Source organism: Ammospiza nelsoni, chromosome 3 (genome assembly GCF_027579445.1).
Source record: "Ammospiza nelsoni isolate bAmmNel1 chromosome 3, bAmmNel1.pri, whole genome shotgun sequence".
NCBI lineage: Eukaryota > Metazoa > Chordata > Aves > Passeriformes > Passerellidae > Ammospiza > Ammospiza nelsoni.
In genome coordinates, this window is record NC_080635.1 from 43388623 (window position 1) to 43402841 (window position 14219).

General features: G+C 38.3%; 1 protein-coding gene across 1 annotated transcript in view; it reads right to left on the reverse strand.

Annotated features, from left to right (window-relative positions):
• Positions 1 to 1838: 1838 nt before the first annotated feature.
• The window catches only part of EGLN1 (egl-9 family hypoxia inducible factor 1), a 34302-nt gene continuing 21921 nt past the window's right edge, over positions 1839 to 14219 (reverse strand). Inside the window, exons 2-5 of the mRNA XM_059467414.1 lie at positions 9975 to 10094; positions 7766 to 7902; positions 6359 to 6426; positions 1839 to 4582 (exon numbers count right to left, since the gene is read on the reverse strand). Of these exons, the coding sequence (XP_059323397.1) occupies positions 4518 to 4582; positions 6359 to 6426; positions 7766 to 7902; positions 9975 to 10094 (390 nt within the window). The 3' untranslated portion in view covers positions 1839 to 4517. The remainder of the gene's footprint in view (positions 4583 to 6358; positions 6427 to 7765; positions 7903 to 9974; positions 10095 to 14219) is intronic.

Here is a 14219-nt window from a genome sequence, read left to right on the forward strand (position 1 = left end):
GTTTGGTGTTCTTTTTTCATATTTCAGGAAAGAGATGAATGTTCTGTATATTCACTCAACTTCAAAGCCATCAGGAAAAGCCTGATGAAACTCAGTAAGCGGTAGTAAAAGTCAACAGAGCAAATTCTCTGAACTGGTTTTGGCTGGCAGGAGAGAGGACCTTGAAACCTGCTTCTGTCAGCTGCTCTCCACCCCTAACACACAGGGTCAAGCAACTCTGATGCAGCAAATGTTCCAGAGTGAACACAGCTCCTGTACAACTTGACTTCAGTACATGTGCAGTAATTACTCACATTCAAGCATTACATGTGAAAAAAGAAAAAAAAAAAAGCTGACAATGGGAGACCCAGAGATCCATACTTTGACCCCCATCCCCTCCCAACAGCAGGTGAGATCCAAATCCAGCTAAGACCCATGAATTTCTTCAAAGTCTTTGCTGCTCAGTACTCATAAATTCCTATTAAGTATTTGCAAGAGCATGCTGCTATCTGCATGCCTGCAGGCAAGGTGCAAATGGGAGACTCCTGGAGTTTTGTGACTTTGAGTTTGCTATCATCACTTGGCCTTCTCCCTTCTTCTTCAAAGCATTCAGCATGCACAGAAATGGCACTTTTCAGTCTGGCCACACTTACCAGTATGATGGAGATGTGATTTTTCCACTCCTGACCTTGAAGTGGTCAGCAAAGCCAGATGTTTTACATATGATACAGGCTGTCAGCTCTTAAATCTGCAAATGTCTTTTCTGAGAAACACCCAAGAGAAACACTTCATTTTCCCTGGTGCAGTGTTTAATTTACTATGCAAAACAACCCCCCTGCATATTGTGCTCAACCATGTGATAATTTGAAGAACAAAACAAAACCCAAACCAGGTCTACACAGGATGGTTGCAAGAAAGGCTTTTTCCTTGTTCAATGTAAAGCTAGGACGGGGAAGAGGTACTTTCAAAAGAACTTGTAAGAAGTTATACAGCATTGAACATGGAAAAAGCTTCAAAGCACTCTGCCATCAGCTCAGTGCTGCTACATTTGGGTTTCAACCTAAGAAAATGCCAAGAACCATCACCTTAGAGCAGAAATGTGCACGACTGGCACCCACGTGCCATGAAAGGTGCACTAATGCTGGAGACTCATCTGAAGATGCAGGTAACTCTTTCTGAACTAGCTGAAGACAGACAAGGACATGCAGGGGGCTTCACAAAAGCTAGAGTGATGTCAGAAGCCCAGCCAGACAGCTCCTTCCTTGATATCCACACAGCCAATACGAAGCTCACCAAAAGAGGAGGAATAGTGTGTGCTATATTAGACAGTTCTGCACCTGCAGCCTCCAGCATTCTTCTGTCCTCTCTCAAGGGCCTATAATACATTGGGAGCCATGTGAAACTGAGGACATCCCATTCAACCTTACACATCCTGTTTGAATGTGACTCATTCTGTACCTCACAAACCTGTCAAAAATGGTGAAAAAACTAGAGCTGGCTCTACATCATAATCACTCTTCAGAAAGCCTAAAAAGGGTTCTGTTTTTGAGGGAGGAAATCATCGTGAAAATGGTGACCACACCCAGGTAACTGTAGGCAGTCTAAAGAAAAAAGTCCCAAATCCTTCTCCAGAGCAGAAACAGCTCTGATTAAAGAAAAAAAAAAACAACCAACCAAACCAAACCACACCACCAAAAAAAAAAAAACACCACCAAAAAAATCCCAATGCAAACAAAAATCCCAACCAAACACCCACAACAAAACAACCAAAATTCCACATACCCCCTTTATCAGGAGGCATTCATAACTTAGTTGCTACAGAGTAGTTTTAAAAGTTAAAAAGATCACAAATAACCACATAGTTTTCAAGAACCTTTATACATCATCTTTTTTAATTAGATTAGCTTTACAAGCAACTTGAGGAGATGTTTCATAATGAACACTGCTTTTGAAATTACACAACTTTATAGGCAACCTGTAAATGAATCCTGAATTTCTTTGCCTGCTATAGATAAAGGTCTCATATTTCACAGCCAGCTAACATCATGAATAAAAATAGCATTATGAAGCTTTATTTTTAACCAGGACTAGACACATACAGATCATAAGACAGTTTAAAAAATAGTTTTAAAACAAGGACCTGCTTGGTGATGCTTGAGACTGAATATTCAACCGACATGAAATGAACAGTTTCTAAAGGACATGGAAGAAATGGCTGACCTGATTTGTTGACCCTGTTGTAATGACTTACATGGAGTGAAAAATTAAGCACTTTTTAAACCTGTCTGGCAAGCACAAACCTACAGTGTGATTAGAATTTGATACGCTGTTTGACTGCAGCGGTTTGAATTACAGAGGGACTGAAATGAGTTTAAAGGCTTATGCTTACATTTCTAAAACAAAACCAAACTTCTGTTAAAGGAGTACTAATGAAGATGAAGTAGAAGAGGTGACTTTTTTGCTTGTTTCACTGGTAGCCTAAAAGCACTGCAGACCAGACAGTAATGAAGATTTGCACTCCTTGGCCAGGTTGGCAGAGGCACTTACAGTAAAGGTATCCTGTCTGTTTCTCTGGGAAGAAAAGAGGAAAGAGGAAGAGAACTGTACAGGGCAAGAATTTACTAAAAAAAGGAAAAGTGAAATCAAAACAAAGCTGGGATTTCTGTTGGTTCTCCTAAATGATATACCAATACTGAATTTTTCTCCCCTTCTGTCAGTTTGTTACTAAACAATTAGCTTTTTCATGTTTTACATGAACAATAGTAATGTTTTTAATAAAAAATTACTGAGCTTTCCATAGAAAGGGTCTTTAATTGAATACAAACTATACAGATGCTAAAATTGTCACAAGTTGTAATATATACAGAAATATTTCTGTACACTCACATTGTTTTGGCTAAGTGAGGAAATAAGGGACAGATAGAAAACTGCAGTGGGTAAGGTGAACAACCCCCAAACTCCTGTAAATATGAATGCTGTCTTTGATAAGTTTGCTTTTGTTTTCTCAAGCTTTTAAAGCTCAGGAAAAAAAAAAGGAAAGAAGAAGAAGAAGAAGAAAAAAAGTCTGTGTCCAAAACATCCATTACTTAAAAATAAGAATATCACAGTTTCTGCACATCTCACTTTTATTCTGTGATATCCCACCTTCTGGATAAAATAAAAACAATGTAAAGAAAGCAAATGTTTTCTTACTAAATATATACCTCAGTATTGATCAAAAGGCAGTGCCTTTTTGGGGAAATCCTTCAGCAACAGTGAAAATTTAAAGATGTATTATTGCACAAGGAGCTTACAGAGTGATGCACTTCAGCTTCAGTGTGCTGACCACCTCCTTGATACTATATAATAGATCAAGGTGTCAACTTACAGACTGCATGGGAAAAGGAACAGACCAACATTGGAAAAGGAAATTTAAAAAAGTGAATTTTAGATATTTTATTAACTTATATACAAAGGAAAGGGGGGTGGCAAGTATCTTTTAGAAAACGGAGAAAGCTCAAAAATTTCTGTCAAGTAAGTAAGGAGGTTCTGGGTACCTCTAATAGCCTAGGAAAGCCCTTGTATATTCTTGTAACTAGATGGTATTTACCAGGTCCCCAAAGCCAATGACAGCAACTGATAGTGTCACGTTCACTTAGTGCCAGTCACTTAAAAAAATAAAAAAACAACCAAACATCCCCCCTCCAAAAATAAAAAAAAAGAAACCAAAGAAAAAAGAAGAGAGACAGAAACTTCCCCTCTGTGGATTCAACATACAAAACCACAAACTGGATGTTACTAATAGCAAGATACTGATTTGCTTTTGTTAATAAGGTTCAAGAGAATATAGTAAAAAAAAAAAAAAAAACACAATACAGCAGCAATCTTTAAAAGTTAAGATTAGTGTGAGATATGATATAAAACAATCAGATTTTTAGCTGGTAATTAAAGTGCTCCTTTTCTGAATTAAGTTGTAAAAAAAAATTAAAGTGATTATCAGTTACTGGCAACCCTTACATTAAATTAGGTCTTTCATGGCAGAGGAGAACAGTATGAACAGTTTTACAAAAATAGATCCATGTTCTATTGGAGAATACTGTAATTTTTTTCCTTTTTATCAGTTTTTCATTTTTTTTTAAGACTCAATTTTGATAAACTGTACCTGGTCATACAAAAATTACCCAAAATTCAAACTTTTACCATATAAAAAAAGGGAGAGATGAAATGGATTCAGCTGGATGACAGGTCTGGCAAAATATAAGGATGGACAAATTCTATGTAGGGCACTTATTTATGTCCAGATGCATATGGTGTTTCTTACTGATTGCTTATCTTCTTCACATAAGCAGTCACAGGCCTGGAGTCACAATCACATAGTACAATGCTTCAGCAGTCAAAGAACCTTCTTTTTGATGCAACATTGAAACACTGTTTGCTTCCGTATTAAGATGTTGGTTTGTTGTTGATTTTCCTTTATCTTGTTATTCACATTCAAAAGTTAATAGATAGCATCAAGATTTATCAGGGCGAACAGCAAGGGGAGTTGCTAAATCAAAGGCTTATAAAACATCTTTCCCAACTGAGTCAGAAGGTTTATTAAGTTCAACCCTCACACCTTTTTCACCTGCAGAAATATGAAAAGGAAAATGGTGTTTTTCAGCATCCATCCAAGTACAGTCCAACAGCCTACATCACTTTTCAAAGTAAAGTTTTACTATCAAAATACAATATCCCATAAGCAAGAAAAAACTCACACATATTCTGCATGGCTTTTGTTAGACTGACATTTATCCAAAAAGTGAATAGGTTTCTGTTATGACATTTCATTTTATAATTTCACATATTATTGTCAGTAGAAAATAAATTGCATCTTGCACAATTCTTGCTGCCGATACAGAGCAAAGAATGCAATTTGAATTGCAACTGGAAACTGAAACCACAACAATATGGCAATTTAAACCTATTACAGAGAAAACCAATACTGAAGGAGGAAGAATTTCTTTATAGAAGGGGTGATTAAACATTGGAATGAGCTGCACAGGCAGGCAGTGGAGTCACCACCTCTGGCAGCACCATCTCAGTGCCATTGTCTAGTTCATAGGCGGTGTTCAGTCAGAGGTTGGATTTGATGACCTCAGAGGGCCTTTCCAACTTAAGTGTTTCTGTGATTCTGTGAAATTTAAACAACCCAGCCTTCCTTCCTTAAGTGCCTGCAATTTGAGGACCCTGGACAGGGAGGTGGGGAAGAAGGGGGAGCATCTTCCCTTCAGGCTTGAGCCCTGCCCCAACCATCTCTCTGCAGTCCCTTTGAAAGGGCAGCAGCTGAAGCTGTGCAGAGGGTACAAAACAGCTCTGATCCAGCAAGGCTGACCCTGGGAGCTGCAGAGTTGCACACGTGTGACATGAAGGCTGGCTAAGAGACAGACAGGCTTCCCATGGAGGCCAGGCAGGCTGACTGCCTGGGAAGTCACCTGTGCCTTGCCAGGCATGTGCCACCAAGCCCTGGGACAGCCTGGCTGGCTGGAGCTGAGGGGCTCCCTTGGAAAGCCAGGCAGGAGCTGCACTGCTCTTGCCACTCCCAAAATGCACGGTCACTGAGAGCACCAAGAGGGACTTGGCTGAACTGTACACGGCTCTGGGGCTGCTTGGGAGCTCCAGACAGCAATAAATGGAAGGCTCAGCTGGAAATGACTGGCACACGTTTTCAACATCATTGGTTTCAGAGCTCTTGCCAAAGCCATGTTCGTGTGTGTGTGCACTTGCTGTACACCTGATTTTGGGTTATTTTTAAACTATTGTAATGAACACAAAATTGTGATGGCAATTACAAGCATGACAGAAGTCCTAGGCCATTTCTCCTTATAATGCTAATTTGAACAGGAAAATTAGATCAACTTCCTCTTGGGGGAGAAGCCAGAGAAGGAAAACAGATGCTAGATAGGTGAAATTGGAAATGGAGGAAGTAAGTCCATTCTTTGAATACAGATTTTAATTTTAGGCTTCTGTTTTCCCAATACAAAAATTCTAGTCAAGTAAAGTTGCATTCACTTGTTGAATCCCTACATTCAATCAAAACTATTTCCAGAGCTCTCAGTTCTGCGGTGCCTTACAGTCTCTGGGGTAATCCTCCTCCACATATGTTAGGGAGACAAGAGTAGGGAGAAACTGTATCCCCCTTGTAAAAATACTGAGCAGCCTCAGGCCTCAGAGGAAGTATAAGCAGGACAGGCATTGACCTGGATTTCATGAACCACTGCCCAGGAGTTGAATCCCTGAGTCACCTTTCCTGTAAAACCTAACTCAAGTTATGCCACTTTCTCTCTCTTTTTGTGCCAATGAGATGAGGCTACATTTAACTACTCTTCCACAAAAAAGTAACATGATATTAAGAAGAGCTTACCTGTTAGATATTTCACTTTAGCTCGTGCTCTTTCATCTGCATCAAAATACCACACTGTTATTGCGTACCTAAGGAAAGAGAAGAAAAAAGAACTCCTGAATTATGAAGCAAAATACCACTGAAACACTTGACATGAAACACAACCTAAATTAGATGATACTTCCACAGTCTGACAGAGCAAAGTTTTCATAAACAAGCAGTGGGTTTGGACATCTTTTCCTACTAGTAAGTATTATCTGAAAAGTCATTGAAAGGGTGACACTGATGCTCTAAGTTTACACTCTTTTCCCCAATGCTATTTATAGTTCTTGTCCAGAATAAAGTCTCTGCCCACATCACCTTGCCCTGTGACCTCATCTTTTTACTAGGTCAAGTTCATCACTGAGTCACACTGCAGTATCATTTTTTTTGGACACTTGCCACAAGGCACAATTAACTACCCCTTCTTACACGGCTCCTCTGGTTTTCCACTGCCCATAGAGGTTTTAAATACAAAATGCCATCTATTGAGAAAAGACTTTAAGGAGCTTTAGTAAATGGCATTTCACCATGACTCTTCTGGGAGTAGAGAGGGGGAGAGGAAAGCAGCACAGCTTCTGGAAAAGCTGCAAGAGGATATGCTTCAAGTTTCAAGTTACTTCTTGCAAACGCAGCTGTGTTATCTCACAGCTCCAGTCAATGTTCAGTGCTCTGGCCATCCAAACATGCTAAAGCATGGGCAACAGGAAGTCTGAATCAAATGATTTACCTATTGCCACTATCTGGAAATGTCACTTATCATGAGGGATAGGGGGCCAGTCAATGTGGGTACCTTTAGCATCAACCACTGCCCTGCACTTAGGGACTAAAGACAGGTCAAGTTCCCTCTGTGCTTCAGATTGGGAACAGCTCCTTTAATATTCCACAAAAATATTTGTATATTGATGGTTGTTTCTGTTCCACAACCCTCACCTAAATCCCAAATCAGATATGGTAGCTTAGCTTGAAAATTACTATCTTCTGACAGCTCCCTGCCAACAAGAGGGAACATTAAACTGAAGCACCCAGTCAATCTTCCAGTAACACAGTAGGGTGGTAAGGACAAAGGCAAGTCAGAAGGGTATAAAGCCACTACAGAGAAATAATGAAGATGGCACCCTTTGGCTATGTTGGGGCCTGCTTATGGCTCTGTGTGCTCCCACAGAGTTCTGCCAAGCACACGCTCAGAAACTTCCCACCTACACACTCAGGATGTTTTCTACAAAATAAGAGATCAGGCAACATACAAACTCAGAAACACAGTGGAAGCCTAATCACCCACTAGCAGAAATATTCTCCTTTTTGTCAGGAGTAACAACTCACAGTGTCCCTAATTTCTCATTTCTTGCTAAGAGAGGCACCATGCAGCAGAGAGTCCATCACTCCTACCTTGTAGCAAATGCTGGCTGTACTTCATGAGGGTTGCGGCGATCAGACCAGAAGAATAGCAGTCTATCAAATTTGGGTTCAATATCAGCAAATTGGGCTTTACCTTCTGGAAATATCCGAAGGATGCCTCCACTTACCTGCAAATGAAATATTTGCAAACAGTGCTTGAGAGCTATGTCTCATTGTATTTAATAATTCTAAATATCACATTTGAAAATATCCCAGACACTTGGAACTGAAACAAAAGCCTTTATAATGTGCTATAGATATTATGAATCTGTAGCTTTTCATTTAACAAATTGTTTAACACATTTTTCACTGTGATTTCAGAATGCTACATCTTTTCACATTTAAGTAAAAGCTGTGAGTTAGATGGGGGGGTTGATGCATTACTATCAGCAAAACAAAAATGGACAAGGCTGACTAGTATTACACAGGTGGCTAAAAACACCCCAATATAGATGGGAGAAACATTTTACTTCACATCTGAGTTTCACCTTTCCCCATTAAAGAGATTATTTCTTTTAACTGCAGCACAAGTTTATGTGTAATTGAAATAAGGAAAGTGTAGGAAACTTCAAACTAAAGCTTGAATCTGCACTACTCAGAGTCAATTTAGATCTCTTTCATGTTTTGAAAACAGCTGAACCTACCTATGTAAGCCTAGAAATAAGCGCAACTAGGTGGGGTTAATTATATTTAAGTCACACTAACTTCTTCCTACTGATGGTGTTGATGTTTGTTAAATCTAACTATAGATGGCCACCATAGACCTTCATGTCGTAACAGACATAACAATGCAAGTACTAACAAGGCAATTTGATATAAACGATGGGGCATCTGTGATCTCAGTCAGCAAACAAGTGACAATTTAGATCCATTTCTTCTCCTAAAAAAGTTTGAGATTCTTTTTTCAATAAACAATATACTTGTTAGTATATTAATTTGTAATTTGAAATAGATTTTTCAGGAAATAAATGCCATTGTTCATAAGTTAAATACCCAGCTCGTAAATTTCTCACAATTATTGTGAAAATGCAATTTACTTGACTTCTACACTCTGGCACGTATTCTCTTTTTTTTTTTCCCAAGAGAGAAACCATAAATCAACTAAAAATCCCTAAAAGCTGCACTTTAAGATGTTTAGTACAATCAGTCCATTTACATGCAAAGATGCTATTATGGCAAAAAAAAAATTTCTACTTGTAAGATTCAATTTGACATGTCAAAGAGCACATCAGAAACAGAAAGCTTAAAGTGCATTCATCTGACTCAGCTTTCTGATCTATCAGTTTTATGCAAGTATGTTATTAGGGAAAAAAGAAAAATAAGAACTCTCATCTGCAATTTGTGTTATCCATATCTGGTGCACACTATGCACAGAATCTGACTGGTCCCATGTACTCTTCCACATGCTACTCTCTTAGCATGATGAGGCAGCAGTAGTTTTATCCTGGTTTTTTTTCCCCATACACTATGAGAATAAACCTGTCCATCATTAATGGCAGAGAAATCAAAGGATTAGCAAAGCTGTACTCTTTCATGGTCTCAATACTGACATTTAGCTACATCTGTTCTTCAAATCTACCTGGTCCCATTGAATCACTAGGAAAATCCTTATTAAAAATGCACTTTACTACTAGCCACTAGTAGTAAATTTTTAGACTACTTGAACTGTGGTATAAATCTGTTCTGCACCCTGTACCTACAGTGATACAAGACTTGTGCTGGTTTGAACTATACTGATGTAGCAATGACTGTAACACTTGGCTTATTTGAAAATGCTCCCAAGCTATAGCATCATTCTTTTTAGAACCATACTCAAATAAGCAACCTACTTCCACAGAAAGCAAACAAGATTCAACAGGAATAAAAGTAAAATTTAAAAAAAAGAATGTATGAAATTGCCTTTAATTTCTCTTTGTGTATAGGGAGGTATCTACCACTTTCCTCCATTCTTACTGTCAAGAAGATCCTGCTGACATCATGCAAAATCTTGAAAATAAATGCTTCATCTCTATCTGCTCTCACTAACAACAGAATTAGGGAGGCAAAGGACAACCACAGTTAACACAATGTAAAATCACAACTAAGGCACAGAAATAAGGACATGAACAAAAACCTCAAGAAAAGGTGCAGTAACAAGTATATTTATATACATACATATATATGGAGGTAAAAAACATTTTAGAAAGAAATTATTGCATACCTTGGCATCCCAGTCCTTATTAAGATAGTATATACATGTAACACATCTTCCATCTCCATTTGGATTATCAACGTGGAGCACATAACCTGTTCCATTCCCTGGATAACAAGCCACCATAGCCTGGAGTCAAAGAATCAAATGCAAGAATTACTTTTATCTCTGTGTGTGGGAAAAGTCTACATTTTATCTACATCAATTCTTAAGTAATTAATACATAAGCAATAGAAAAATTAAACCAGAAATAACAGTCAAAGAAAATTCTAGCTGTGCTTTCTTTCTAGTTAAAGACTGGTTTAGAACTCAACAGAAGTTGACAACAAAGGCATGAGAGACACTGAGAGGAACACTTAATTAAGGCATGGCAGGTGGGGCTACTCTCATGTTGTGACTAATCACTCAGACTTCCCTCCCCTGAACGACATGGAAGAGAGGAAGAATGTATTGCGTGTAATTTAATAGCTTCTCCTTGTGATAAGAAATCTTCCAGGCTCAAGTTCAGACAGCTATCTTTTCATCTTTTTTTTTTTTTCCCTGTGTTTCCAATGCAAAGAATTCCTTCTCAAGAAATGCTGTCAAACTTCTATTTTTAGGAGACTTTTAGACAAAACCAGTAGCCCATGTTACTCGATCACTCCAAGAGCATTCTTGGGCTTGTGTTTTGTCCTGTACATAGGAGGTCTTTGAACCTTTGTTGAAACAAACCTACACGTACAACAAAAACATCCTTTTCAGACCAGAAGTGAGAAATGGAAAACAGACACCGAGCAGCAATCTGCAATAACCTTCTGACATCAAACGACTCCCAGTACAGCAGTGTATTAAACTTCCCATGCTGCACTTTGCTCAGTTGACTTGAAAGCCCCCTGGAAGGCAATTTCTGACTCTTCAGACACACGGATGTGCGTGTGAAACAAAGTGGCCCTTGCTCCCAGATGGCCTGATTAGCTTGATTAGCTATCAGAGCTCGTGGCTGGTTCGTTGCACAGCACATCTCTCTATCTTTATGCCTTTGCTAGAAATAATTATTTCACTTTCTTGAAAGAGATCAGAACAAAGTTTTCCAAGTCAAGTCACCTGCTGTCACCACAGTACTGACAGTGACAATATCCTACTGGCAAGAAATCGCAGCATGAATTAAAAAATTTTAAAAAACAAACCAACACCAACCAAAAGGTGAATTTCTACCAGTAAACCAACATACTGCTAATCCCAATGACTGTCTGCTGTATGAAAAAAAGTAGAAAAAACTTGTATAAACAAACATTCCTGTTTGGATTTAGCCTGGTTAAGTTAGAACTCTAAGTCAGAGCTCTGCACTGCAAACTCTTTCACCTCTAATGCAATACATAAAAAATATTTTCCCAATAAAGTGATTTTTTTGCTTTATACCAGTAATTTTAAATTCCTCCCCCTCCTTTCATATGCTACAAATAAAGCTTTCCACAGTTTGTATTACTTGCAAGGGTTGAGGAATACATTCAGCGCAGGTAACGGGATAAACTGTGCTTTGTGCAAACTGAGAAAGAGTTTAAAGTACTTGCAGTTCAATCCATAAAATATTTGCATATCACATGTCAGCAGAATGGATTTTGCTATAGCAGCAGCCTTTTAAAAATCTTTATTTCCATATATACTCTGCTAATGGAAACAACAATTTTTAGTAGCTATGTCTAGGCAGAAATCAGAACACAGTACTTGCCAAGTTGTAAGCCTGTGACTTTAAAGAATCCTAAAAATAAAGCCAAACTTCATTCACATCATTTGGAAGTGATTACACTGCATGAAAAGTACTTAGAAATACAAAATCCAAATATATTTCTAATTTTCATTAGGCACTTCAGTTTCCTAGCCTCTTAACTGTAATCATAATGCCTTTATGATTACTGGCCTCATGTTATGAAAATGTTACACATATCAAGAATGTGGTCTAATATTTGGCAAAGTCGTGACTTATCAGTTTTGCTTCAAGAAGATAAACCCACAGAAATTAAAACAGTGAGTTAAAGATACCAAATAATGTAATAGGGCTCTGTAATTTCCTTTCTTAGGAAAAAAAAAAAAAAAAAGGAAGAAAACAAAAGCAAAGCTGGGCTGGAAGAAGAAGATATTTGGTTTTCACTGAAAGCCAACAGTGTTGATAACAAAGTCCCATGTACCGCATAAACCACACCAAGCTCTCATGGAGCACAAACAGTGCTGAAAGCAGATCCAGGTCCAACTCTGGAACAGTATTCCTAACAGTAGGAAAGTTTTAATTTAAGGAGCTTTGCTGAGACAGATCATGCAAATTAAACCCTGACACTATCTGTTGCTCACTATCTGTGTGAAAACAGCTAGTAAAAATCTCTCAGAATGAGGTGAACTTTGAGATCAAGCAGCTGGAGCAATGCAAATTCTCACTTTGATAATGGGGAGTTAGACTCCAAGGCAACAAAGCAATATTTCCCACCACACTGCTGAAGAACAAGAGGACAAACAACACTTTTTGGAATGTCTCAGGAAACACCAGTTGTCACCAATTCCACATAAAGAGCAGCCATATTCATTTCATACAACCATTTGAGTCTAAAATATTTTCAGTCTTTAAAAAGACCTCTTGTTTTTCACTTCAGAGTCTCAAACACGTCCTATCATCAACGCCAAGTGACGAGAAACAGTTTTGCTGTGATAACTTATCTAATATGTATTTGTTATAACACTGAGAATGATTCAGCCCTCAGCAGCAAATTGGAAAGCAAATAAATTTGCAACTCAGCTGCTGTAGCATAATATACATTGCCCCTGCCACGTCCCCAGTTAACCCATGATAAGGAAAGGTACAAAATATAACAATTTATCAGACATGGCATGTATATTGCTTTGTGCAACTTTATGAAGTGAATTCATGCCAAACTGTCATGTAGTGCAAAATTATCCACATGGACAGGACATAGAAGTGATCCACATAAATAGCAAAGCCTTTGCTGTTTGTTTTAACATTTTACAGTATAAATAAGAAAGCAAAGACATGTATATCACGAACTGAGAAAAATTTGTGTCTGTGGAAATTTTTTTTTCCCAAACACTGTTAGTGGCAGTCAGTACAGACAGGCATTTGAGACTTGAAAGTCTAAGATTTCCTAACATTTTGGGCTATGAGCAATAAAGTTCCTAGCTTTCCAAAACAAAGAGACACCCAGTTGGGTGGCTCCATAAGCTGTCCCATAGAAGCAATCAGTTAATTCAACTCAAGGTATTACTTGCATTTTCTTAACAGAAAAGGAGCCTCCTCTTTTTGTCTTTTGGGCATTACTATTCTTAAGCATTCAGTAAGCTTACTTTCTGCAAAAAATGTACTTAAGTCACACTGGATTTGTTCACTGACAGGATTCCTGTGCCAACACTTTTAATATTGACCTTCTTTAACCCAAGAGCATTCCGTTTTAGGCTGAGCACTCGTGTCTAGCACATGAGCGCTGTCCTAAGATAGCCCCTGGAATTCATGAGTAATCAAGAAAGCATGAAGGTGCCCTCCCTCACTGATATCTGCCCAGCTTGTGTCTATCAAGTCTGAAGTACTCACATGCTAAAGCTCCTGCTGATTCCTATTCATATACAGATGTTCTGTGTGCAAATGTTTTAAGTCTGGAAAATAAGGCCATCAGCTCAAAAAGCAACATTAAGTTGTTAACAGAAGAACTAATTGAAACCACAGATTTTCTGCTAAGAATAGGCATCCTTGGTGTGTCAGGCATTATTCTAATTAACAATAAAATGCACAAAGGTAGCATCAGAGGGAATGTCCATATAGTTTTTTTACTATGTAAAGACATCAGCTAAGACAGCCCTGGGAGGAACAGTATAACAGTGCAGCTGAAAATATTGTTTTGTTTGGGACTAATCTCAGCCTCCTTTCACACAAATGTATGACAGCTTCTCCCATCTATAAAGAAGGAAGACTTGAAGGTAAACAAACTGAAGCTTTATCTCCTATCCTCTCCATTCCTTCACTGCTGGATGCCTGAAAGCTTAGGTATCGCTCCTTTAAAAAAAAGGAAACATCAAAGCCAACTCTTAGGGAAGAGAGGAGAATACCAGTAACATGAGAACACATAATTCTCTAAGGGGGGAAAACCCCCAAAACCACAAACATGTAATGGAGAGGATGTGTGTTCTATTAATTGATTTAAAAATTATTAAATACATTAATATTTAAACTTTATTGTTAATCTCAGATTAAAGCTGCATCAGTCAAGGAGATGTCAC